Genomic DNA, 26,064 nt, shown 5'->3' on the forward strand with positions numbered 1-26,064 from the left:
GGCTCTCTCTTGCGTTTTATTAATATTCCATTTCATTCAAGGACTCGCAAAAGATTAGGTAAGGCTTTAAAATTGCAATAATCAAGAATATAAGAATGAAAAATTAAGAAAATTCTCACGAAAGAGTTTCAATCAGCCAGTCATATATGAAAAGGGAATCTGGCATAAAACATCAAAGCAAATTAAGGGTTCGACGTAAAAAAGTATAGTAAATACACAAAGTTTAGTTTTGGGCTTAAAGAGAAGTGTATCTATATTTAAACAAACTATAGTGTAGTTTCTTCTTTTTACTTCATATAAGTTAAAGTAATTAAAAGCATGAAAAGGACTTCTTTCCCTTTGTTGATTGCATGAAACTTGAAACTTCGAAGGAATTATTATAATCGACTGATTAGTTTACAATTCAATATGGAAGGTAAAAACTGAATGTTATTTCACAAGAAATATAAACTAAAACCATTACATAACCTGAAAGTGTATGAGTCGGTGTAGTGGTAAGCATAGAAATTCCTTGCATAATGGTATAATCAAAGTTTCGTATAAGGTTGTGCGCTGTGAGTGATTTAAGTATGATTTGATTAGTTTTTTGCATACAAGGGATTTATTTTCTGTCCTGTCTCCACTCGGTTTATGAATGAAAGCATATACGTAATATATACTTAAAACTTACCATTAGTGTTATCCCAAAAGTATCGATTGTTGAGCATATGAGCTCATGAAGCAATTTAAAGGAGACTTGTAAAGAGACTTACGTGTGGCACGTGTTAAAGTTACTGCTTTGACTGATTTTTGCTGGAGAATTGCTTTTTTTATAATACAAAAATCCAATTCCAAGACACGCGTATGTGTGTGCATGTATTGAAAGAGTTACAATTTTGTATGTACGCATATATCAAGGCATATCGCCTAATTTAACAAATTTTCTTTCATACTCAATCGGTTATCTAGTGAATACAACTTTAAGGCATCTATGTAGAGAAGAATAGTTAGTAAATAATTAATAAAACGTTAAGCGTGTAGTACCGAGGAAATCTTCGTGCGTACTTTACGCTTGCGATGGTCTAGGATACCTTGCAAACAAATTATTAAATCGATATTGATAGCAGATTCGTAATAAAAATTATTATTATTATTATTATTATCATTTTTATTATTATTATTATAATTTTAGACTAATAGAATAAAATCTTAGACTAAAAAAAGACACCGAGCAACACAGGCTATCGGCTCTAATTTATAAAAGTACATTAGATATTGAGCTTAGTTTTGATAAAGTAATAAATTGTATTGATATTCTGTTCTGTAGCTGATTTTAGAATGTCCACAGCGTTGGTCGCTCCAAATGCAAAACTTCTAGCCAAGGAAAAGCTAGAGAATGTGCTTTATAGTGAGAATTTGTCCACAATTGCAGATTGGGGAGGAAGACTTGTGCAAGATCCATTGGTGAGTTGCAATTGTATGACCAAGGCGAATACTCGAAAATGTTTGGATCTTGGTTTTCTCAACATGTGTTGGACATAAAAGCGGAATTAATTAAGGGTTAATGGAAGAGTAGTATTAATGATGGTATTGTAGATTTCCTTCTGTAATTTTCTTCTTTCTGTTTAATGTAATATTCAATTCCTTTGTGACGTACAAACAATAGTCAATTGCCGATGGTGACTTTCGAAGTTTCTTGGCAATAATAATCTTTTTTCTCGTTAAATCGCGATCTGGCGAAAGTAAACAAACGAATAATTTCTAAATAAGTGAACAAGAATTTTGTTGCAAAAGAGGGCTTGTGAAATTCAAGATTCTTTAAGAAAATTGGTTAAAGAACTAGGAGAAGAAGATACAGAAGAAAGTTGACGAAAGCAGAAAAAGAAAGCTGTGACAAAAAGTGAATTATATTCAGAGAAAAACTGAATTATCTGTAAAAGTGAAACATTGCAGCTTGGGAAAGCAAACATCGTTACCTCCCTCTATGCAGTTCATCGCACTCAACGAACCACACCACAGACTCCGACTTTATTTCACCTCATATTTGACTGTTTATCATCCCCCAGTCTACAAATCTCAATTAGCAATGTATGTTGTGGCGACAAAGATGTACCGTCTCTCTCGCGATGCAGTTTGTTAAATGAATGATTCTGCCTGTCTAAGGCCTAATTTTGATTTTACTCTTACTAGTCTTCTAATCTGTTTAATTATTTTATTTTCTTTTAAAATTATAAGAATGCCTTTTCAATACGAATGTACATTCGACGACTCTTTAAAAAGGTGAGTTGAATTATTGTTAATTAAATTAGTTATTTAATATTAAAATTTTAATTCACATATATCTTTTTTCTCTTAAACACAAATGTCATTATTTTAATTATTTATATTGATTATTCCTTATATTAAAATGTTTATTAGCTAAATCGCTTTGTTTGTTACTGGCTGGCGAAGTAAGTTTACACATTACACTACACTTCCACCTTACATCACATACATATTATAAAAATTCTTTAGGGCAAATTTCCCTTTGGAACCCCCCAATTTCGGCGAGCTAGTCAGAATCTGTTTAGAGCCCTTTAAGTATGCTACAGACTTCGTCCGAAAAACAAAACAAGTTGCTCTAAGGGCTTGGTGATAGACCCGTTCGACGATGTTGATATTAGATTTGCAGCTGTTGCCATAAATTATGAAAGCATCATAGTCAATCTTGCTTAAAACAAACTTTTTGGTAATAAAAATATTTTGCATTTCTATTCTATTGTTCTTTATCTAATGTAAGCCTATCACATCAATTTTTAAGCATACTCCATAGAGCCGTCTTAGGAATGGTTGTACATTTCCAAGCTACAAAGCGTTTTTAAAATACCAAAATTAAGTTAGACGTTGGAGTCAAATCGGGTTACAATACCTTTTGTGCCATTTGCAAATTTTTATCATATTGATACATCGATTAACAATTCCAGGAAATAGGTGGCAAATGAATTTTTTTTTTCAAAATTCGGTTTTGTTAATGAACATCAATCAAGTATCATGTGATGGATTCTAATGTTTCAATTTTCGCAATGAACCCATCAATTGATCTAAACTTTTTTCAAAGAGTATCCTTTTTTAGTAGTAGCCAGGAGCCGAATTTGGGGAATGGCAGGGCGATCGAATCGAACTACATTTTATTTAGTTTTGCCATTTTAGCCATAGATGATGAATCCCATTTATGAATGGAATATAATGCGCGTTTTAAAATACGGAACTGATAAAATTGGCTGATCGGCTGATACATTTCGGGTCGTTTTGCATGGATTTCACTGGATAATTCATCGAACTATCGACTAGATAGAGGAATGTAGTGGCGGCCAGATGTTTCTTGCATTGTCACATACCGCATGAAAAAGACTTTAATTTGTGGTTAAGCGGCCCCCAATTTTAATTCGAATTAGTAACGCGTTGATATTTTGAGTTTTATGAAAGCCCGCATATGACATAATATAGATTTATTTTTTATTGACGCTTGTGTATCCTCGAAGCCATTAAGGCCTGCTATAGTAGGTTACAATGTCTATTGGTCTACGGTCTATTGCTAAATTTTGCAAATTTAATTTACTTTCTAAAAAGTTTATTATTTTTCAATTTCCGTTCGTTTTTCATGATAACCCTTATATATACTAGGGTTTAGAAAATGAACCTATGTCATCTGAATTCCTTACCGTTAATATCTTTGCTAAATTGCTACTATCGACATTATAACCTTTTTCTGAAGGGCTTTTGCTATTCATCAAAAATCTTATAATTTCGTTCATTTAATTTTAATTTCAAATCACTATCAGGAACCAATTTTCGTCATACAACATTAACAATTAAGGCTTTTTGGCATATAGCGGTCTACGTTCCCTGAGAATCTTTATATACGCTGGTATCCAAAAAACAGATCTATGTAGTCTAAATTCGGAAAGGTTGATTTCTTCGTCAGTTTACTATTATGACCCAATTTTCATTATGAAATATTGGAAATTATACCTTTTGACAATATAGAGATTGCGTTTTCCTAGGAACGATTATATGGGAAGAGATTCTAAAGGCGCCCCAGTCGAACTAAATTTTAAAAATTGTAATATTGTTCTTTTGATTTTTCGAAATAAAGGGAATGGACGCAAAAGTGGGCCGATGCGAACCATTTGCAATGGCTTTATCAAAATATCTCAAAAGCTGTAGGTTGCACACAACATACATGGACAGGCAGGCTTAGCTCGGAATAATAAGAAGCACGTTTACCTTAAGTCTTTCTAAGTTTTCTATAGGTCCTCATAAATTCAATATATCCTGTATCACAAATGGATTGGGGTATGATAATGTAGGTGGAGTAGGGTATGATAATGTAGATTTTTTTTTGGATACCAATCTTTTGTGCCACTTTGGACCATTTTTGGGGGACTAACTCCTTTAAACAGGTTACAAATAATAATTGTTACATATCTTACCTAATATCTTCCGCCTTTTAAGGAACTGATGGCTAAAACCATTAAAGTGTTTTATAAAATTAATTTGGTGGCAGTTAAAAAGTCAAAACATTAGATCTTTACGAAAATCACATATTGGTTAAAATAATACATATGTATATGGTGTATAGAAATTGTTTAACTAAACGAAATCACAGAAGCGAACATGGCTCGCCAAAATCGCCCACGTTTTTAAAAGGTTGCGTCTTTACTAAAAATATCTTTGCTAGGTGAAGGTTTGTCGCGAAGTAAAAAAGAAACAATTAAAACAAGTAAAATAATTATATTCGGTCGTGACTTAATATTTTATATCCATCATCGTTATCCTAAAAAAGATGAAAAAGTAAAAGAAATAAATTTTCATGCTTTATAATATGGTATAGGCGTGTGGGTGTGTTAGGCGTTTTCTTGGAAAGGTTTAAGTCACTTCCAAATTCATTTGCAAATTTGTAGGTGATATCTTCATTTACTATAATGGGATAATGTTTACCACAAATATTACATAATTGCGCAGACAAGCATATGGATAGATGAACAGACGGACATCGTAAGGTGCACTTCAAATTTGAAACTGGCGAAGAAGGGTTTTTGAAGGTTCCTTCTGCGTCTTACAACTGGCTAGGCGGGGTAAATTCTTTCATACGAATACTACAGCAACGCCTATAGAATATGAGTTCAAATCTTTGTACATTTTATGAGTAATGAGCAAAAAACCAAGTTTTTATTCCTTGTAAAAACTAGATGTGTTCTCATTTTACGTGCTACTGTGGATATAGCCTTCAACTGATTTGACTCATTTTCAACACCAATTTGCGTACAAGAACTTCGAACGTTTCTGTTAAGTTTGAAGTATTGCGGCTAACAGACATTACAAAGACGGACAGGCTTAAATTGATTCAGAATTTGATCCTGAGAATATATATAGCGTGTGGGGTCTTTGAAGCTGCTTTTTATGCATTGTAAACGTTTTGAGAAAAACGTCCTCCTTTTATCCTTCGGTGATGGATATAATAAGAATTCAAATTAAAAAATATTAGAAACCAAGTACATATAAAACAAACTAAGCCTTTAATTACGTTTACAAAACCAAGAAGATTAAGTCGTTTTTATTAACTATCATGCACAGTTACAACACAAACACTGAAAAAATGCAATGTCCAAATATAATACTTTTCAGAGATATTACGTTACTACACGTTACTACAGATTTTAAACACAACTTGAGAAATGCTGAAACCTATCAGCAAAACTTTATTTCCAGGATTTATAATCGCCAAAATCCCCACAAATGTAATTAGAGTGACGACAGGCCAACTTTTAGCAAGGAAAAAAATGTGGGCTACGTACACTAGGCTAACTTCACATCAATACGAAATCTTCTAAAAGGGGAAAGTGATAAAAGTAAGCAAAGTTTCTTGAAGCTTCACTTGATGATATTATAAAGGCACTTTGTGCAGCCGACGATTAACCTACACGGGATAAAAAAATTCGCAGTAAATTCGACGGGGGAAAGGATTAACAGAAATATTAGATATCTGATATTGGCTGAAGGTTTATTGGCAGAAGATTTGTAGAAGGCCAGAAGAGTTAAATTATGGCATTTTAAGTAAAAGAACGATCGAGTGTTTGTAAGCTCAGTGAAATGAAGAGGGGTTAAATGTAAAAACTCTAATTTATGTAAATAATTATTTAATAAAGGGTTAATCTGGAAATTGTAAAAAAAATCGACGCTATTCGAAATTCACAATCCACCGATATGCACCTGGTTTAAGGATAATTAAGGCAAATAATCTAAATCTGAAAGAAGCATTTTACATAACGATATAATATATGCTAGGTTATGTATGGTATCCTAACGTTTACGCAAGATTTGAGTTAATAGAAAAGAGATAGTTTTTAGTAGTCGAAATTATTTTATTGAATCATAATATACATAGAATAGGGTTATATATGGACTAGCAAATCAGGGAAATGCCCTTCGCGGTTTTGATGGTACATAAGTACTTTTTTTTTCGAAATTTTCGCTGACCATTTTGCGTAAATGTAGTTGAATTTCATTGATGCGGCGTAGAAGCTCCTCCTTCAATAAACGAGTGTTTGTACGATTTACTTACGGTGCCAGTTTGTATATCCATGCGTTGTTTTCTAAATCTAGAAAACAATCATTTAATAAATAAGATTAAAATTAAATGAATGAAATCTAATTAATTTCTAGTGAATATAGACAGGCTCTGTCTTACATAGAATATATGTTTACAGTATTCACTGCTTGCGCAAGGTCTGCGTGGGAGCAATGGTGACGACCTCTAAAGGGAGTTTCGTGGTGGATATGGTTGCCTAAACTTGTTGAAAATGAAATATTGTGATGGTAAATCAATTTCGATTTGTTCGGAGAGGAAATTTTGATCCTTCCTCCCCATCTCTTGCGTCTATCAGGGCACTAGAAGTTCTTAGCTGAGATTGTTTTACTCACACTTAACCTGTACGCTTTCGGGCATTATGGAATTAACCAATCACTCTAGACGTCGATATTAAACGCTGGAAATGATTATAATATATTCAGTGTTACAGAAATTCGGATAACGGTATCCTTCCTAAATTCATACGTACCATTTCCAGTTCTAATAAGATGATTTTTGTTTTTGTTTTGTTTTGTTTTGGTATCACGGGCGTTCGTGGACCCGGAAGCAATCTTCTCCTTTACTCTAGCAGCGAAAACGGGTGTTTTGTATTGGCTTGCTTGATGGATAGTTCCCTCGTTACCGCATCCTTCAGTCACAGATTAGCTGAGGTGTCTCGTCAATCGGAGACTTGCGGCATTTTCCCGCTCTGTGTTTCATCGGGTACCGTGATTTTAACAAACCTCTATAACCATCCTTGTTTAATTATGAAAAGTTCATTTTTTCTTACTTCTTCCAATTCTCGCTCGTGGGAAGTCAGAAGTAATTTTGAATTTAAAGAAACTTGAAAGACTGAAGAATCATGGAAAGAGTAGAATTTTGCAAATGGTTTCATGAGGTTTTTTTTCGGATCTCGATTCCTGTTACTATATTTATATTTATCTTTACCATAAAATTGATCCAAATTGTCGAATATATTTAAAATATAAGCTAGCCTCGTTTAACATGGTACTTATAGACCACGCTTCTGATACAATAAGGGACAAAGTTTGCGAATATTGCTATACAGTCTTAATAAACCGCTATTTGGAAATATCAAATATGTGTTTGTTCAAATGATTTCTGCTTATATTTTTATGTTATTGTTAATAAGAGCAGTTTCAACCAACTTTGAGAAATAACGAACAGGTTAGCTATAATATTTGATGAAAATTAATTCTGTGGTCAACATTATTGTTTTTGGAATATACATCTAATTATCTTTTTACACGAATTGTGTTATTTATTTTGCCACGATTTTTTTTTCGATGTTTCTATGGATTTTTCATTTTCACTCCTCACAAATATAGAGATTAGATTATGTCGCTTATATGCGTGCATAAGTCGGATTCCCCGAATTATGTATAGAGTAAAGACATAATGTATTTTTTTAATTTGGTTTTTCAAGGTATAATTTATTTTTTTTAATATATTTAATGCAATAAAATGTGTAAACGAAACAAATTCTTAAGCGAACTTTAACAAGAATTTTTTAGTATTGTTTATTGTACTTTTCAGTTGATTTTTTAGGCCTGAAAATAATCTACTACTTTTCAATTTAGCCAATATCTTTTTTTACATGATTTTTTTGATAAGGTAGCTGCCGTGTAAAAAGAGAAATAAGTGTATTTTTAATTTTTATATTTCACCCTACGGCTTGTTAGATTTTCTCATATTGATTAGTATCATAAGAATAGATGTATATGTTAAGAGATGTATGGGTCTCTTTTTGCTTATAATATTGCACAATTATTATACATTCTTTAAGTTCATCTTTTAGTTGAAAAAAATTAAAATAAATTTTCTACAATTTGTATGTTTGCGGATTGCTTGTAATATGATTTAGGAATTAATGATTAGGTTTACCATAGTTACCTTAGAATTATTTGTTATCGGTGCGGATGATTCGTTGATTTCTGAGTGTAACGTAATCATCAAAAAAATTAGTATAAAGTTCATTCTAATATGTACGTACATAATTAACAATGAAGCTATAATTGCCTTACAAGGAAGCACGAATGATTACCATCTGTAAACATGTTTTCGCCTTAGAAGAATGTTCATGAGAATCTTTATATCTTTTAAAATATAAATTTAAAATACTTTCCAACAAATTTCGCTGCTAGGAAGCCTAAGACGCGCGGGCAGATAAAGAAAGACCACAGAGGGGAGCCACTGATGGATATTGCAAATTGAATAAGTTCTTTGCTGTAACGTCTGTCGGTGGGTACTGAAAAGCTACGAAATAAGCAAATTTTATGGATGTACAGCAAAAACATGTGCAACACTGATTTTTATTAATTCTCAACCAAAATAAAACTTAATACCTAAGATAATTAAAAGAAACCTTTTCCTAGGATATCATTTTTTTAATAAACAATTCTTAGAATTTCTGGAATATGGACATACCTGTTAACTTCATATATGTGCGAATTTATTTATAGTTTTAAGTACAAGTTGCAAAAAAGTTTGTATTTTAATATATGATATCCTTATTTTGTAGAAAGCGCCTTATTAAGATGAAGCTATTGTAATCGGTACAGTGTTTGCGTAATTTTTTATTTAAGTATTTTTATGTTAAAATGAGTAATAAGAAAGCAAGCAAAAATGAATGATGTTTTATTATAAATGTTTAACAATTTTTAAGTTTTTATTTGTAAAACGCTTTAATTGGATGGCTTCAAGTTTAAGTTCATGTTTATTTATTCCAATTCAGTTTGGACATTTCGTATTAAGTGCTATAATTACATAATTTTCTTAACGTAGCCTATACTTTTCTAAAAATATAACGTTTGTTGCAGTAAAATTGAATCAACATTTATGTATATTATGGAAAATTACCCCCAAAAAAAGGAAGTGACAAAAAGGGTTTTTTTTACTTTCTTGTTTTTTTCTGATGTCTACAGCTATGTATGCTTAAAATCTGCTTACATCTAAAACTTAATAGCTACGTAAATCGGTTTTCACCCGCTCGTTAGATCATAGAAATTTTTTCCTTCAATGATAGAAGTACAAGTTAGTATTTGTGATTAATGCATTGACATTTTTAACCGTTAGTAAGAAGTCAACGCTTAGGTATGGTTGCCTATATAGTTGTCCTAAGGGACTGGTATGAATACACTCTTGTATGAGGGTGCTTTCGGAATAATTGCATCTTTCCAAACACTTGCTTGTTGCGACTACAAGGAATGTGTTGGGTGTTGGAAGTTTCATATACCATTTTGCAAGACGATTTGCTGACTGAGCCAAACGGCATTTTATAGAGCTTTAGATTACAATTGTCTTTTCATTTGATGGGGAGAGGTTGCCAACTAGATCAGAAAGGCGTAACCAATAACAGGTCTTATGATCTGTTTGTAGATCAGCAGTTTAATATCCTTATCGAGCATGCATTTGTTTCATAGTACATTGTGGAATCTGGTACATTCTGGGCATTTATAGCTTTTGCCTTTTTCAGGATATAGTCTTTGTGCCTGCGGAATTCAAACTGTTCAATGAAAATAACCTCAAATATTGCGAGATTTCTTCTATATTGATTTGTTGTTGGTTGATTACTATTTTTGGGATGAACTATTTGGTATTCTTATATAAATTCTTACGATTTCCTTTTAAAACAATTGCAGAGTATTTCTCTATGTTAAGCCTGAGTTTTCAGTTATGGCAGAATTCCGAAACTTTTAATAGATGGTCTTTTATGCTTTTGCTTACAAGACTGGCCCAAGTAGGGATGCTTGTGGTATTACTTAATCACTGTCTAGAAGTAACTTTCCGAAGTATCTTCCCGAAATCCGTGTTCTCCCCAATATTATTTTTTTCATGAACGTAACTTAGTAGATCTGTGGGTAGGTTATTTGTATCTATGTTAATAACTCGGATTTTCTTGATTGATGAGTCCACTGCTTCTTTAAATGCTATGTTTATGTAATTAATAGCTTGGGCTATTTCTAACGATGTTACATTCCTATTAACGGGAAGGCAATTGTTTACGAACAAGTAATTGAGAGTGTGATTGTGTCAGTTCACACACAGAAGTCTAGCTTCTAAAATCGTCGCGTCTTGAATATGCTTTGTGGTCGGAGTTAAAATCTAGAGTTTTAGGACCCATTTTACTATGAGAGAATTATCGAACTGTAGAAATGGATGTTGATACTATGAAGAAATCTATGTAAGATGAGGTTGTTGGACCTATTATAGTAGATTTTAGTATAGGAATAATATCAATGTTAGGAGAGTTTGTGATCCAGTTATGCAGCCTTCTGGCTATCGCATTTATTGCAGTGCCACCCCATTCAGTATGTTTAGTCTTTAAGCCTAGTTCAGATTCTTAACCTGATCGATATCATTGCTTGAAAATCCTTCATTGAGTTTTTCATAGAGCGCGGGTACCGTTAGTGTTTTGCCGTTCAATCATTTTAGCTCATTCATCATTTAGCTCGGACGTATGTTCTTTGCTTGTTAGATTCAGGATTAGGCTTTCGGATACTAACGTTTCCCGGACAAATACACCACCGCCACCTCAACCCCGTTTTGTCTATTTTACCTGTATCTGGTAAAGTTGTCAAAATCAACTTTGTCTTTTGGCGATAATTTATGTTCCGCGAGCAGACGGACGTCAGGTTTATAGCTGTTTGGAAGGATATTGAGATAATATCTTGTGTCTCGATATAAAGGTGTTTATGTATAGGAAGATGCACTTGAATTCCGTATTCATGCAAGCCTATATTTAAAAGCAGACCAATGAAACATTACCTCTTATCTCCTTCGTATTGTATTTTGGTGTATTCTTCTTTAAGGTTTGCAGCTAGTTGCAAGCAAGACAGGAAGTTTTTATCCAGATGTTTTTTACACTCTACATGAAGAGTTTCGAAAGCGATACTTTGCTTACAGTACCTACATTAGGCTTAGTTTTCGGCTTGAAGTAGTCTGAAAGTCATGTTGCTAGCAACGTGACCAAGGAAGTTGGAGTTTACGAACTTCACTGCAAATCCCTTCCGGGTTTTGATTTCGCTAGTGGCGTGCGTCAGTAACTAATTTTTCAGCTATGTTCTGGTATTTTGGTGAGATTAATCATCTTCCTGGGCCATGGCCGCCACTACATTTAAGGCACCGGTGCAGCATTTGGCAATTTGTCGATATATGCTCAAATCTTTGACAATTTCCGCATTGAACGGGATCGGATTGTGCATGTGTCTTTAAATTAAATTTCAATTCAGTATATATTTAATTTTAAAGAATTGTTGGACGTTAGATTTCCTATCTAACTCAACTATCTATCCATCCCTATTAGTTTAAATAATTTTGAGGATATTTATAAGTATTTGTAGGTTATTGAGGTAAGATTTTGGCTCCTCCTCCTCATAAGTATTAGAAAGAACATCTACATTCATGTGGTACGGCTTCGGTATGGTATTTCAGCTTTTGCCTCGTACGTTAAGACGACTATGATTGTCATATTTTTGTTGGTTAACTTTAGTGAGAAGTTGTTATGATTTCGGATATTCTTAAGATCGCTCGTAATTATTTTCACATTTACATTGTAGTATTTAATTGCTGGTGCGTGCTTCCGAGTTTTGGTATTTGTGTCTATTGGACTTTTATTGTTACTAGATTTTGTGTTAATAACGTTACGTCTTCATCATACTTGCAGCTACATGCTTGCAGCTACATGCTTGCAGCTTCCTCATCTTCCTCATTGGCGAACTGCATGTTTTTGCCGTTGTCATTATCTTCTTTTTCGTCCTAGAGAGTTTCGAGTCTTTTAATTTTTTTTTCAGCTTGTTTTTTTGACCTTTCAAATTATTATTTTCATTTAAGAGATTATTGCTTCGTTCAGATAGTTTTTTGTACTTTTGATCCTAAGCTCTGTTTTCCGCTACCATGCCGCTGCTATAGTTTTCCAATCTTCGAAGGCTTTGAGTGTTTTTTTAGCCAAGAAAAACGTAGTTTCGCGTAAGTATAAATTTTTCAATTTCTTGACAAAAAATTGGTTTTCCTTTTAATATTTTTCCTTTTAAATACTTGTTCAATTTTTCACTTATGTTTTATTTCACAGCACTTCACTTCACTGAGCCTCAAATGATAATCTGATGATTACATCTGGTGCGCGTGTTTCGGAAGGTGAATTTAAATGCGTTCGGTTTTATACCCTACACCACTTGTGGTACAGGGTATATTAGGTTATTGCGGATGTATTTAACATACAGAAGGGCTCAAGATACACCCACCTTATACTATACCGATCGATTCAAAATCATTTTTTAAATGAATCAGAATCATGTTCTAAATCGTTTTATTTCTCTATTTTTTGGATACCACCGAAAAAGCCTAATTGGTAATTTTTTTGTGGTGAAAATTTGTTCACGATAGTAACTAAATAAAAGAATGAAGTGGGCCCAATCACATAGGCCTATTTTTTGGGACTTCAACATATATACGCGTTATTACGAAACGCAAATTCTTATATGGATAGAAAATGTAACCTTACAATATATGGGCTTTCATAAAAATTATGTTTACTCTTTGGTGTATTATTACCAAAACGAGCTTATAAGTGAAGTCACCGAAGTGAATAGGGTTTGTATCGGTAGGAGCTGCCGGACTATAATGTTCGTAGTTGCTTATTATGTATTATATAAAGTTTAATTTGCTGGCCTTCTTACATACTTTGCATGCTTGAAACTCTTCACGTATATATTGTACATACATAGAGAGAGAAAGAGAGAGAGAGATAGAGACCATAAACGCTATAAATAAGCTTTACTTGAATATTATATTTATGCTTGCTATTGCTGTTGTTATTATTGCTCTTGCATATTTGCACGCTAACCGATACTTATCTTACAAAATTCGGTCAGAGGTTGCCTGCGATGTTCGCGTTCGTGTGCGTTTCGTTGGCATATTGTTTTCGAAACTTTCGTAAATGTTTAGGCCGTTGTTACTTTTAAGTTAATATACCGTAACCGCCTTAAATTTTCGCCTTATGCGAAACAAAATTTATACGAACGATCACACACTACACAGCTATGAAAAAGCTGAAATCTGTGGTTGGTTTGCAATTTATTGTAGAGGAAGAGTTTATTATACGTATTTACATAAATGTGTTCACACATACTGATATTTACGCACACAAACACATACACACGCACAAGGGTAATATATATAGTTCTATATATATATATATATGTTGTACATATCGGTCTATGCGCATGTAAATATATATGCGTGCGTATACGTGTGTAGCCATTTGAGACTCATAGCTTAACTCACATTTTTTGTGCATCCGAGGTTTATTTTTTTTCTCACATAACTGGATTTGTTGGCGGCTTAAGTTGTTAAATGCTTAAACACCTGATATGACGCAGGTGAAGTTTTGAGCAAAAACATTGTAAAAAATTTAAAAAAAACAAAATGCAGCGAAAACACCTTTAAGTGGTCCTTTAAAAAGTAAGCATGATTGGCTTTTCTATCTTCCTTTTATGTTATCTTTTAATTTTCACTTTTATTCGTCTTGTTGTTAATCACCATCATCATCATCATCGCCATCATTGTTATCATCATCATCATCATCATTATTATTACTATTATTATCTTTTTTATTACGCCTACGAATGTTTGAACGTATACATTAAAGCATGCTTAATTGTATTTTGAATATAATACAGCCGATCGATCAGTTAATTAATAATTTGTATTTTATGATCGTGTTGATATTGTTGTAGGTGGACACGCAACAACAACTCAGAAAGTGTCTTATTTACTACAGGGAAAACGCATGCATCATGTAGAACCTCAAAACAATATAGAATATGAAACAAAATATTTCGAGTCGTGGTTAATATCCTGCTGTAGTATTGGTGGCACATTGCCAATATTTGTGAAAGGATAGAATTTTTTTCTACTTCAAAAAATGTTATTCAAGGGATCATTTTTTGAAAAAAAAATTTTTTTTTTAAATGGTATACAAACAGTAAGAAAGTCATATTCGGTGGGGGCCGAGTCTAGCATATCCACTATTATGCTTTTCGTATTCTACTTTCCAAGTTCTTTTATTTGATACGCATATCGCTGGTATTATTAAAAGAAATTTAAATTCAGTCGGGACTGAATCTTTTACATCCATCACCGTTTACCTCCAAAAAAAGACAAAAGAAGTAAAAGCACAAAATTCTCATGCTCTATGCTATGAAGTGGGCGCAGCTGACTTTTTCTATTTTCAGATAATAGTTTTTGTGGTAGAGGCATATGGGCGCTGTAGGCATGTCCTTTGAAGAGGTTAAGTCCATTCATTTTCGCTAATTGGAGCATGTTTGCCCGAAATACTGTACGGTTGCCCAGACACGCAAATGGACAGACGAACGAGCGGACATGTTTAGGTGCATTTCAAATTTGAAACTCGCTAAGAATTTATATACATTATAGGGATTGTTGAAGATTGTTTCTGCGTCTTAGGTATTAAAAAAAAAAAAACTTTTGATACGCTATAGTAGGCGTGGCCAATTTTTGTGAATTTTTGTACAGATATTGCACCATCGTCCATAAAATGTGCTTTCAAATTCTTCTACATTTATCTTCCATAGTTTATGAATATGAGTTCTGCCATATTTGAAATCGATTCTTTTTCAAATTTGTAAGCGATATCTTTATTTTCGCTGAAGGGAGAAAGTTTACCACAAATACTACAAAGTTGCGCAAACAGACAGATGGACAGACGAACAGGCGAACATGTTTAGGCGCATGCTAGATTTGGAACTGGCCTAGAATTCGTCTACTTAATGGTGTTTATGAAGCTTGTTTCTGTGCGTTATAACGAGATATAATATATAAAATAATATATATAAATAATATAATATAAAAAAATAATTAAATTTTTATACATTATAATATTGGGCAGGCGTGGTCAATTTTTTCTATTTTTTGCAAAAATGCTACAGCATCGCTCATAGAATATGCGTTTGAATTTTTGTACATTTATTTGCTACGTAAAGCTTTCATTAAAAATTTTTTTGCTCTAGTGAAGTCGAGTTAACTATCCTGCGTGGTTCTTTATATCCTACACCACTTGGGATACAGTGCATAAGTTTGTGCTTACGGTTGTAAAACGTAGAAAGACTTGGTGTAGACCTACTTTTTTTTTATAACGAAAAGGACTGCGAATTAATCTTAGCATGTCTGCACATCTGATGTCTGTCTATATGCTCTTGTATTCAACCTATGGGTCGCAATTTTTAAGATATTGTCGTGAAATTACAATTTTCAAAGTTCCTCCACAGAAGTAGCTAAATAATTGCATTTCGGTGTTCTGAATTATTCAGAACAATTTGGTTCAGATGGAAAAATTTTCTGGACCCCCTATGATCTATGGAGAAAAAATCCAATTTCTACTTTTTATGATGGAAACTACAACGTTCTTACTGGCTTTTTTTAAAGAAAACACAAAATTTACGTGTACACTTGAATCGTAACCCACTCTAGTGCAAGCAATCGTTGACAATATTTGCTTCAATTAGTAACCTTACGAATCAAGAAAAATATATTAAGAAGGATATGAAAGCAATCATGTGATATCACCGAATCCCTAAGCTTAAGAAAAAATAGAATTATGCAACTAAAATTATTTTTAATTTATCTAACTTAACAAAAAAAAAAAAACAATTAATGCTTGCTTGTATAAATTAGATAATCTTTCAAAGTCCTTTGACTTGAGGTAGCGGGGAAGAAATTTGTTAAAAAATAAAGGTTGAAAATATTTTTTTTCTTTATTGCTGAGTCAGTTCACACACAATAGTGCATCGCTTTCGTTATGTTTTATAATGTACAGAGAAACTTAAATAAATGAGAATTATATATAAATTGTAGAAGAACGAAGGATAACACATTAATTTAAAGCAGATAATTGAATGCAAAAAATAAGAAAAAAAAGTTGAGCCACATTTAAAAAAAAAAAGCACGCATTTCACGATCGAACAATTATTTTGCAACGTGACTGAATATGTGGTTCAATTTTTTTTCCCATAGTTCTCTTGATGTATTATTGAAGATATCCGTCAATGCCATGTAAACGCACAATGAGATATCAACAAGTATATAGTGGCCACAACTAAGGTATTGATGGTTATGGGAAAAGCGAATATGAAAAATTGCACAAATGAAAAGCGATATCCATGCTGTTCAGATACACCTGAAGCTACCACATTGGCAGAAGCGCCAATTAAAGTGCCGTTACCACCAAAACAAGCACCAAACGCCAAAGCCCACACTAAAGGGGTTAAAGGCAATCCAAGTTCTTCATTCTGAGATAAATTTATGACAATACGAACCATCATTGTGGTGACTGGTATATTGTCCAGGAAGGCTGAAGCAATGCCAGTTACCCAGAGTACTATTAGTATGGCTAGCAATAAACGATACTGGGGATGGACATATAAAATTATGTTCACCACACTTTGGCCGATGGCGCCGATTAGACCCAGTTTTGTGAGGGCTTCCATCATAATAAACAGACAAGCAAAAAACAGTAAAGTAGACCATTCTACACGGCTTAGAACTGAGTCCATATCCTGATCGTCGGCTATAATCAATAAAAGCAAAGCGGCTAGCAAAGCACTCCAGCCAAGCGAGAGATGTTTTATGCCTGGTATCGTGTGCAAGAAGAATAAGCACAGCACAAACGTGAAAGCTACTGTTGCCTTAATAAGTAAAACCTTATTACGTATAGGATAGCTAGCTTTCATTTGAGCTAGTGTTTCTTCATAGGTGGCAACGTGGGTTGGATTACTTGCTTGCATTTCTTCGAGTTTTGCTTTTAAAGCTTCGACTTTTCTTAATAAGGTGTTTTGCACTATTTCTTCATCCATGGTGGTTGGCGAAACATGTTGAACCGCTCTTTCCCATACTAGTATTTGATGACGTATAGCTTCTATATCGGCCGATTCTTTATTCATGAAATCCTTGATAGTGCGATATCTCAAGCGCAAGTGGCCAAATGTGGTGAGCATCCCAACTATAACACCCGGCAACATATGAAGAATAAAAGTCCCAAAATTAGCCGCACCATCATGAATTATATAATGATTGGTCATAATAATAATATTAGGCGGATCACCAACGGGTGTAAGGGCAGCACCAATATTGGAATAGACTATCATGGCCATCAATACTGGTACGGGATTTAAATTAGTTACTTCACATAAACGTATAGTCACTGGAGTAACAAGCAGCATCATAGTAACGTTATCAAGAAAAGCCGAGAGCACTGATGTGAAGAGGCACAAAACATAAATTAAAATCCATAGATTACCTTTGGCAATCTGGTAAGCGAACACAGCCAAATAGTCAAACACACCGGATTCTGAAAGAATAGCGACTAAAACCATCATGCCAAAGAGCAGCATCAACGTCTCTAAATCGATCCATTTTATAATTTCATCCATCGCTGGCCTAGAATCCATGCCCGCTAACACTCCAATAGCCAGGGTCGATGCTATCATTGAGGCAAACGTTCGATTCACGCATTCCCATATAATCATGATATAAAGAAAAATTAGTACCACTCCGCCAAAAACTATGCCCAATTTCTGATCAACAGGTGATTCATCGATCCACATTTTAAAAGCCAAATGTTTGTCAATATTCGTTTGCATGTTTAGAAAGACTCCGTGATCTTCATCCACACTTTGTAATAGCGTTGACAGATCTTCCGTTAAATGAATGTCTTTCTCTTGATAAGTAGATTTCACATATTCCAGTTTGCCTGGATTTCTGATAACAACACCCCATGGATCGGAAATTTTAGTAACCTTTCCAGTAACTTTTAACATTACTTGCATCCATAGATGAGGGTCATTCTTTGATGGCAGCGTTGATAAATCTTGTTCAGGCTGAAATGGCCCAAGTAAATTTATACCAATAATTTTGCGTACGCGTGTGACACCCAGCCGGTAATTTTGAACTTCATTCAGTGCTATAGTTAACATTCGACTATTTTGGATATTCTCACGATTAGTTATTAGACATATAGAGTATACGCACCAAATCACAAATAATGCAAAAATAAATAGAAGATGACGAATTACAGCGGCTTTTTTCTGGCGCCGCAAAACCGATTCACCAAACGAGACCGAACGACTAATTGATCTGTGTTCTGAAGCTAAAGGCAAGGTTCCTCCCAAGTCTTCCAATTCATCCTCTGGGTCGTCTAGGCTAGTAGTGCTTTTACCCTCATCTCCCTGTCCCTGTTTAGTATTTCTTTTAATAATCTTTAGCATAACGAAACGGAAATTTTTGTATAATTATTAAAAATATGTAAAAATTTAAAAGTAGTTTTGATGACAGTTTAGAATTTAGAAATGTGACTTCATTAAGTTATTGGAAATTTAGATTTTGGTTCTTACTTACTTCAGTTTCCCTGACAATTTTGAAAAACTTCAATTGAAAAGAAATGACAATATATTTAGCTGTATTCCTATATTAATGGGGATAAATCTGGTAAACGTTGCCTTTCTTTTGCAACTTAAATTTTATGCGCGAACGCAGCAGAAACTTGGCCGGCATTATTTAACGGCGATTTATATTGAAAAGACTGAAAAGCTTTCTTCATAGTCTTAAAAAAGATCTCTTCAAAGTCTTAAAAAACCCCAAAAATTCTTTCCTATTTTTATGGCGTTTACCGATATATATGCCTACAAATTATTTTCAAACTGCGATAATGGATAATCGCTTGACTTTAACAACGTTGCCAGCTATAGGCCTAACCAATATCGTTTTTTGATCACTCTATGATCAAATTTTTTTCACTTTTTGATGTTTGTGGTTATTAAAGGATAAAACATTTTTATCATACCACCGTACGATAAACTGGGTGGGAAGGATTTTGTTAAAACGATTGTCAGGAGAGAAGCTGGAGATATCTAATACGATCTTGTGTATTTATACTCTTGATTAGTATCAAATTTCGAATTGATTTTAGTGTCTCGAGATTCTATCATTTTAGGTTTTTCATTGCAAAAATCGAGCTTCGTTCTCTGTTCATAGTTATCGAAATGGCTTAAAGGTGTTTTTTGGTCAAAATTTAATCTCGTTAATGCCTCGTAGGAGAGAATGTGCCGGTCTTTTCCAACGTTTTTTTAAAGAATTTCAACAATTTTATCTTCTTTGTAATTATCAATGGGCTCTTGCCTTTCACACACGCTACAGAAAAGTTTGATAGAACTGAAGTTACCAAAGTTACGCAAGTATATAACTGCGACTACATATTACAGTACAGGAAGCAATGGAAATAGAAACAAATATGAGATATCTTTTTATTAAATACAAAAAAAAAGCAAAAAGGACTGTAGTGGGCCCATAAAATTAGGCAAGCGTCCAGTTTTTACATTTTCATAAAGGTAATGCACTATCACCAATAGAATATACGTTCAAAATTTTTGTGGATCTATCTGTTGTAGTTTATGACTAATGAGCAAAAAAACTAATTTTTTATGCCTATCGATCTATGCACAAGAACTCCCAATATTTCTGCCAGATTTGAAGTCAATAGCTTCATTTTTGTGACGAAGAATGTTTACAGCAGACATTACGTAGACGGACAGGCGGACACACTTAAATCGAATTAGAATTTGATTCTAATAAGGAATATATATACTTTGTGGAGTTTCTGATGCTTCCTTCTGGACGTTGCAAATGTTTTGGCAAAACGAATATATCCCTCATCTTTCGGTTATGGGTATAAAAAGAAAGAAATTCATCGTTTTTATGTTTTAAAGAAATATAAGACTATATGAATAAGCCATACCATCCACCTGTTTGTGCACGCACATTGTGGTTTATTTACGTACTTATATATGCAAATTTTTTACATACAAGTATTGAAATCCTTGTTCACGTTCCTGTACGTATAAAAAAAATGTTTCTTCTTTGTCGAGCCTTACAGAAGCATTTGCCGTTGTTGACTGAATGGAGTTGTGATACAATAGTACCTGCCTAGGGAAGATAGCAAAAAAAAAACAAACGCGGAGTAATGAAGGAATGACAAAATCCACAGAACTATCTGTTTTCTTCCAGAGAGCACGGTGATTTATGTACTAAAGAATGAAACATTTTTTAATGCTTTGCTGCTTTGATTTCTCATATAAAAGGTGTGTATATTTTGTTAAATATAAGAATCTTGTAAAAAGGTGCCAACTAATTACGAGCCTGAAAGAGCGGAAAAAGAGACTACTGAAGCCTATATTCAAATTTATTTATTAAATATATTACAATGGTTTCGAAAAACCCATAAGTGTAAGTCGCCGAATAAGGTTATGGTTCGTGAAAAAAAAAAATTTTCTGCATCCATTTAATTTGTCACGGTATCAAATCAATTTTCGAATTCGAAGTAAACGTTCATAATTCCTTTTAGAATCATAAGCATTCCAGCGATTAACGAATAGATTGTTAAACTTTATATTAAATCAGAGGCAGCTGTATGTTATACGAGATCCAAAATTTTGGGGCATTATTACAAATGAAGTCGTAAATTTAATATGAATGTACTCTCTTGTCAAATGTAGTAAATGAAAATGGAAAACATACTTTTTTACATAAATAAATAAATAAAGTGAACGTAAGTAAGTAAGTAGTGTTATAATAATTTTTACTGTTAAAATAAGTAAACTTTTTTTCGCTTTTAACTACCATGAGCAAACAAAGGCAAGAAAGTGGATGAATAGAAACGTAAAGCTTTTCCTTTTAAATTTTAAATTTTCTGTGAAAGAGCGTCGTTTATTTATATTGTATGGTGTATATGCGTTCATGTTCTATATAAGCGAGAATGAATATAATACGATATATATGCTTTTTATGTATATGGCTTTCAATGATTTTAAGTGTATACATACATGTAATTGCCGTACGTGTTATAATATGGATTGTTTTTGCAATTCAATTACTTTTATACAACATTAATAAAACCTGATTTGAATTGTGACATTAATAAGCAGAGGAATGAACAAAAAAATCTCGACTGTGTTTCTAATAAGTATGTGTGGGTTTATTTATTTTATAATATAAATGCAAATTTGTCTACTTGAAAAGAAAAGTACATCTGTAAAATCGTGAGTAAAATAAGTCTCATATCCTATTTTATTCGAATAAAATAACGGAAAGATTTTCGTTCGGACTTTGAGGTGAATATTGAATACTTAACATCTGAAGCAGATATTTCGAGCTTTTTATCAAACATCTTATACATGTAACAGGTAATACATTTGTGTGTCTTTTTTTCTAATCTAGTATGTCATGTCGGCTCTGTTAGAGACATCCATTTCTTTCAATCGCTCAGTTGTAGAGAATGAAACGTAAAAACTAAATTCATTCACATCATCAAAAACATTCGGAAATAATTTGTTTCCACATCGACTGGAAGCACAAAAATGGTATAGCGACAGTTCAAAACGGGATAATGGCGTTGCAAAGGTTGATGTATATGGACCGAGTTTTTAAAAGCTCATAACACTGGAATGTACTCCCTCCATATGTCAAGTTGAAGTTTATAAAATCTTTGCATATGTCTCCGAATGCTAAAGAAGTCAATATGAAAGAAACTTGATCTGCATTCAGTCCGACAGCTAAGCCGCCTTAAGTACTCTGAGAGACCTTGAATGAGCTGAGCAAGTTCAATGGCGTGCACGTAGTCTATGTACACAAAAACTGCTGTAACGAAACACTTTACAGTATAAATAATTTCTTAATTAGAGCAAGTCTGCGATGCCATTTTCATTTTTACAGATGGGCTTTTCATTTTTTTTTTTTGAGTTGAGTGTTGTTCGGTGAATTAAACATTTGAAATTTTATATTCTTTAAATAAATCACTTTCACGAAAAAGTGCGTTTACTCTTCTCCACATATACGTACCCGGTCACCTGGGTATTGAAGGCAATAAAAGGGCTAACTGTTTAGCCAACAGAGTGGCTAAAGGGACCATGGTAAATCCAAAATCATCAAACCATATTAATAGATTGGTGTGACAATAGGCACAGAATAAATTTGTCGCCATTGCAAGCCTAGTGCAGGGCAGCGGAAAGCTGAAAGATTTATAAAATCTGCCGGTATAGCACATAAACTACGGGAACTATGGAGGAGCGACCTACGGCCGGTTACTGGCTTCCACAAAGCCCCAAAGCCACAAAGTTCCCTTAGATGTCACTTGAAAAATATGGACATCTTTGATACGGAGACACGCAAATTTCGCTAATGCGAGGCTATCTGCAAAGTCAGACATTGGATGTTTGGCGAGATACAGTACGAAACGCCCAAACCAACAACATGATGGGAATCATAAGAACCCTAAATCGGTATTGGTAGGGACATGGATGAGAATATCTTCAGGTCACGATAGGGCTTACTCACGTAACAAAACAACGCTATACAATTTACATTTTTCATTTCTTCATTCTCTTTAACAAAAGAATATTATGCTAACTTCAATTTGTTCACAAAACGTTTAAGTGTCCCTTTAACGAGACGCTATTATCTTGTTCGTAAATTGATTTTAGCATAAAGATTCAATACAAATTTCGTAGACAAAGTTTGACAATAATGACGACACGTTCAAATTTTTGGTTAGTGGAAACTTATTGACATTACCACAAAAGAAACGAATATTGAATGGATAAAAAGATCTCGATAAAAAGAAACCATATGACGATAATCGAATATTTTGCCGGCTCGTTTCGGCATATTGATTCATATCGTTTATACCGCGTTTTCTTGTTCAAAGTTAAAATATCTTTTCGAATATCAAAGTTTTTGGCATTAATTTTTAATTGCCTACGCCAGCAGATCACTCTTACCTTTAAACAATTGTAATAGTTTCAAGCATATAATTTTTATATCAATTTTTGCTAATTTGAGAATAGCTGTTAAAGAGAAACAGAACAGAAGGGTCTGACTGTAGTTTGCCTTAGGACAAAAATAAGGTAAAATAATACCGTCAGAGCAATAAGTCTTAATGGTTAAACGAAGACTTACAGTTTAAATTTTTTTTAATTATATTCATGATAAGATTTCTCTGGTTTAAATAAAAGTAAAGCAGGAATCGCAAGATGAAGTTATGCATGTAGCCCCAAAGGACAGGCGTATGTGATTAAACTGATTTAGAAAACATATTTACTTTATTGGGTCGCCGATTAAAAGTTAAAAATGGATTAACAAAATCAGCGGCACGTTAGCTTGCTATTCAAACAACGGCAACTCTGTGCAAGCGCTGTGGTCATATTTTTCTCTTTGTGCAAAAAAATTTTTGCAATTCCTTTTATTTTATTTCTTTATTTCTTTATTTTATTTCTTTTGTGTGTTTTTTGCTATACTCGCGGATACCGTACGTGTTTCCTTTAAATACAACAAAAAAAAAAAAAAAAAAAGAAAAACAAAAAAAAATAAAAAGGAAAAATAAAAAATTGAAAACATTTGACATTACCCTCAGTAATTTCCCAAACCTTTTCAAGTGAGTAGTTATTTCATAAATAACTAAATAATAGACAACCATAAGGCATAATGGCCCCGAAGCCGCCAAATAAAAACTCGAATAGATTTCATCTATTAGCTGACACATCCCCCCAAAGAAAAAAAATTTAAAATTCCGACGTTTCGGTGTTGCCACTCAGTGACATCATCCCTATCGACATATGATATATTGTTATTTCTTCAACCGATGCTAGAGTAGCAATTTCCCAAATTAGCCCTTTTGCTATAAAAAGAGCTCTAGGTAGCATTACAACATACATTGACGCTATCTCGATTCTACGCGCTGGGAATATATTGGTCCTCGCTGGGAACCCGTGCGCAACCGAAAAGCTCATAAAATCGAAATCTTTAGCTAATCTATGTGCTATTTCCGTTATGCTGCATGAAAAACTTAGTTCAGTTAGAGGCGTAATTTATGCCCCGTGCTTAAAGCATGTGCCGGAAGATGAAATTGTTCGTGAAATGGGCAATCACGGAGTGACTGAAGTATATAAATTCACCAAACTGAACGATGACGGAAAAACTCGCTCTCCTACAGGAAGGATTATTATAACCTTTGATCGCTATCGATTACCGCGAACAGTTGATGTGGCGTCGTATAAATGTAAAGTAGAACTATACATTCCAAATCTCATGAGGTACAAAAATTGCCAACGCCTGGATCATACGGTAAAAAGGTGCACCAGTGTTCCATCTGGTGCTAACTGTGGTCTTCCTCAACATGCTGAAAGCTGTACCCGTAGTTTCTGCATAAATTGCAATGATCGACATTCAGCGTTTGACAAACAATGCCCACGTTTTGTACAGATGCATAAAATACTAAAAATCAAAACAGAAAAATACTGTAGCATGGACGAAGCACAACGCAAATACCGGGATAGAAATCCATCTGTAGCCCAAGGAATTGGCAAAAGTAATACCTACGCTGCTGTTGCCTCGCAAATCGAGGCTAATAAGCCTTTAACTCCAACTCCTTCCAATGAAAAACCTGTTCCACCATTAACCAAAAATTATATTGCGAAACCAGTTCCATCACCCGCTAAAGATAATATTGAAAATATCAAACCAACACCAAATATTGAAAAAATTAAAACAACAACATGTATGCCAAAATCTAATAAACTAAGTTCCCCAGAATCTCTAGCTCTCAACTCTAGTCAACAAATTACAAGCTGTAATGAATCCAATATCCATCCAAAATCCATTCTTTTATCCATTAATAAACCTTCAATTTCAAATTAGTCACGCGGGCCCGCTCGTTGCGCTTCAAATGTACTAAACCACCTAAGTACAGATTATTCAGCTGGTAAGAATAAAAAAAAAAAAATCATTCACGCAAAATTCCTATAGCGACCTTCTCGACGGAGACGCTGACATGTTAACTTAACCCCCCTTCCACTAGGCTTCCATGTCAATACAATTAAATAAAGTTTTTAAAATTCTACAATGGAACATTAAGGGGCTTCTTAATAATTTTGATGAACTCCGTACACTCATTAGTGATTTTAATCCAATCTTTTTATCGCTTCAAGAAACCCATTGTAGAATCTTTTTTAATCCTATTCCACCCAAATCATATACTGGACATTTCACGAATGCTGATCAAAATTCATATTCCAAACAAGGAATTAATGTTTTTATAAAATTAAATACACGCATAAATTTTAGCTCAAACATACAAGCCGTAGCGATACAAATAGTCTTAAACATAAAAATTAAACTTTTTTACATTAATTAAAGTTGTCGGAGCAAAATCAACAGACTCAATTGGACTTCAAACCTGAACGAAATTTCTGCCATCTACACTCTCAATGGAACTATAACTGCCACACATGATATTTCTAATTACTTTGGATAAATGTGGTGCGAGTACTCCTCTGACAGCAATTTTTCCAGTGCTTTCATCGAAAATAAAAGGACTCCAATTACTCTTTCAA

At 33.6% G+C, this 26,064-nt stretch overlaps 1 protein-coding gene across 1 annotated transcript; it reads right to left on the reverse strand.

Annotated features, from left to right (window-relative positions):
* Positions 1–16,671: 16,671 nt before the first annotated feature.
* On the reverse strand, positions 16,672–18,891 carry LOC119637911 (P protein-like). Its single transcript, XM_038034354.1, has one exon. It carries the CDS (start codon positions 18,889–18,891, stop codon positions 16,672–16,674), a length of 2,220 nt encoding a protein of 739 aa, XP_037890282.1.
* Between the last annotated feature and the right edge of the window lie 7,173 nt (positions 18,892–26,064).

Source organism: Glossina fuscipes, unplaced genomic scaffold (genome assembly GCF_014805625.2).
Source record: "Glossina fuscipes isolate IAEA_lab_2018 unplaced genomic scaffold, Yale_Gfus_2 61, whole genome shotgun sequence".
Taxonomy (NCBI): Eukaryota; Metazoa; Arthropoda; class Insecta; order Diptera; family Glossinidae; genus Glossina; species Glossina fuscipes.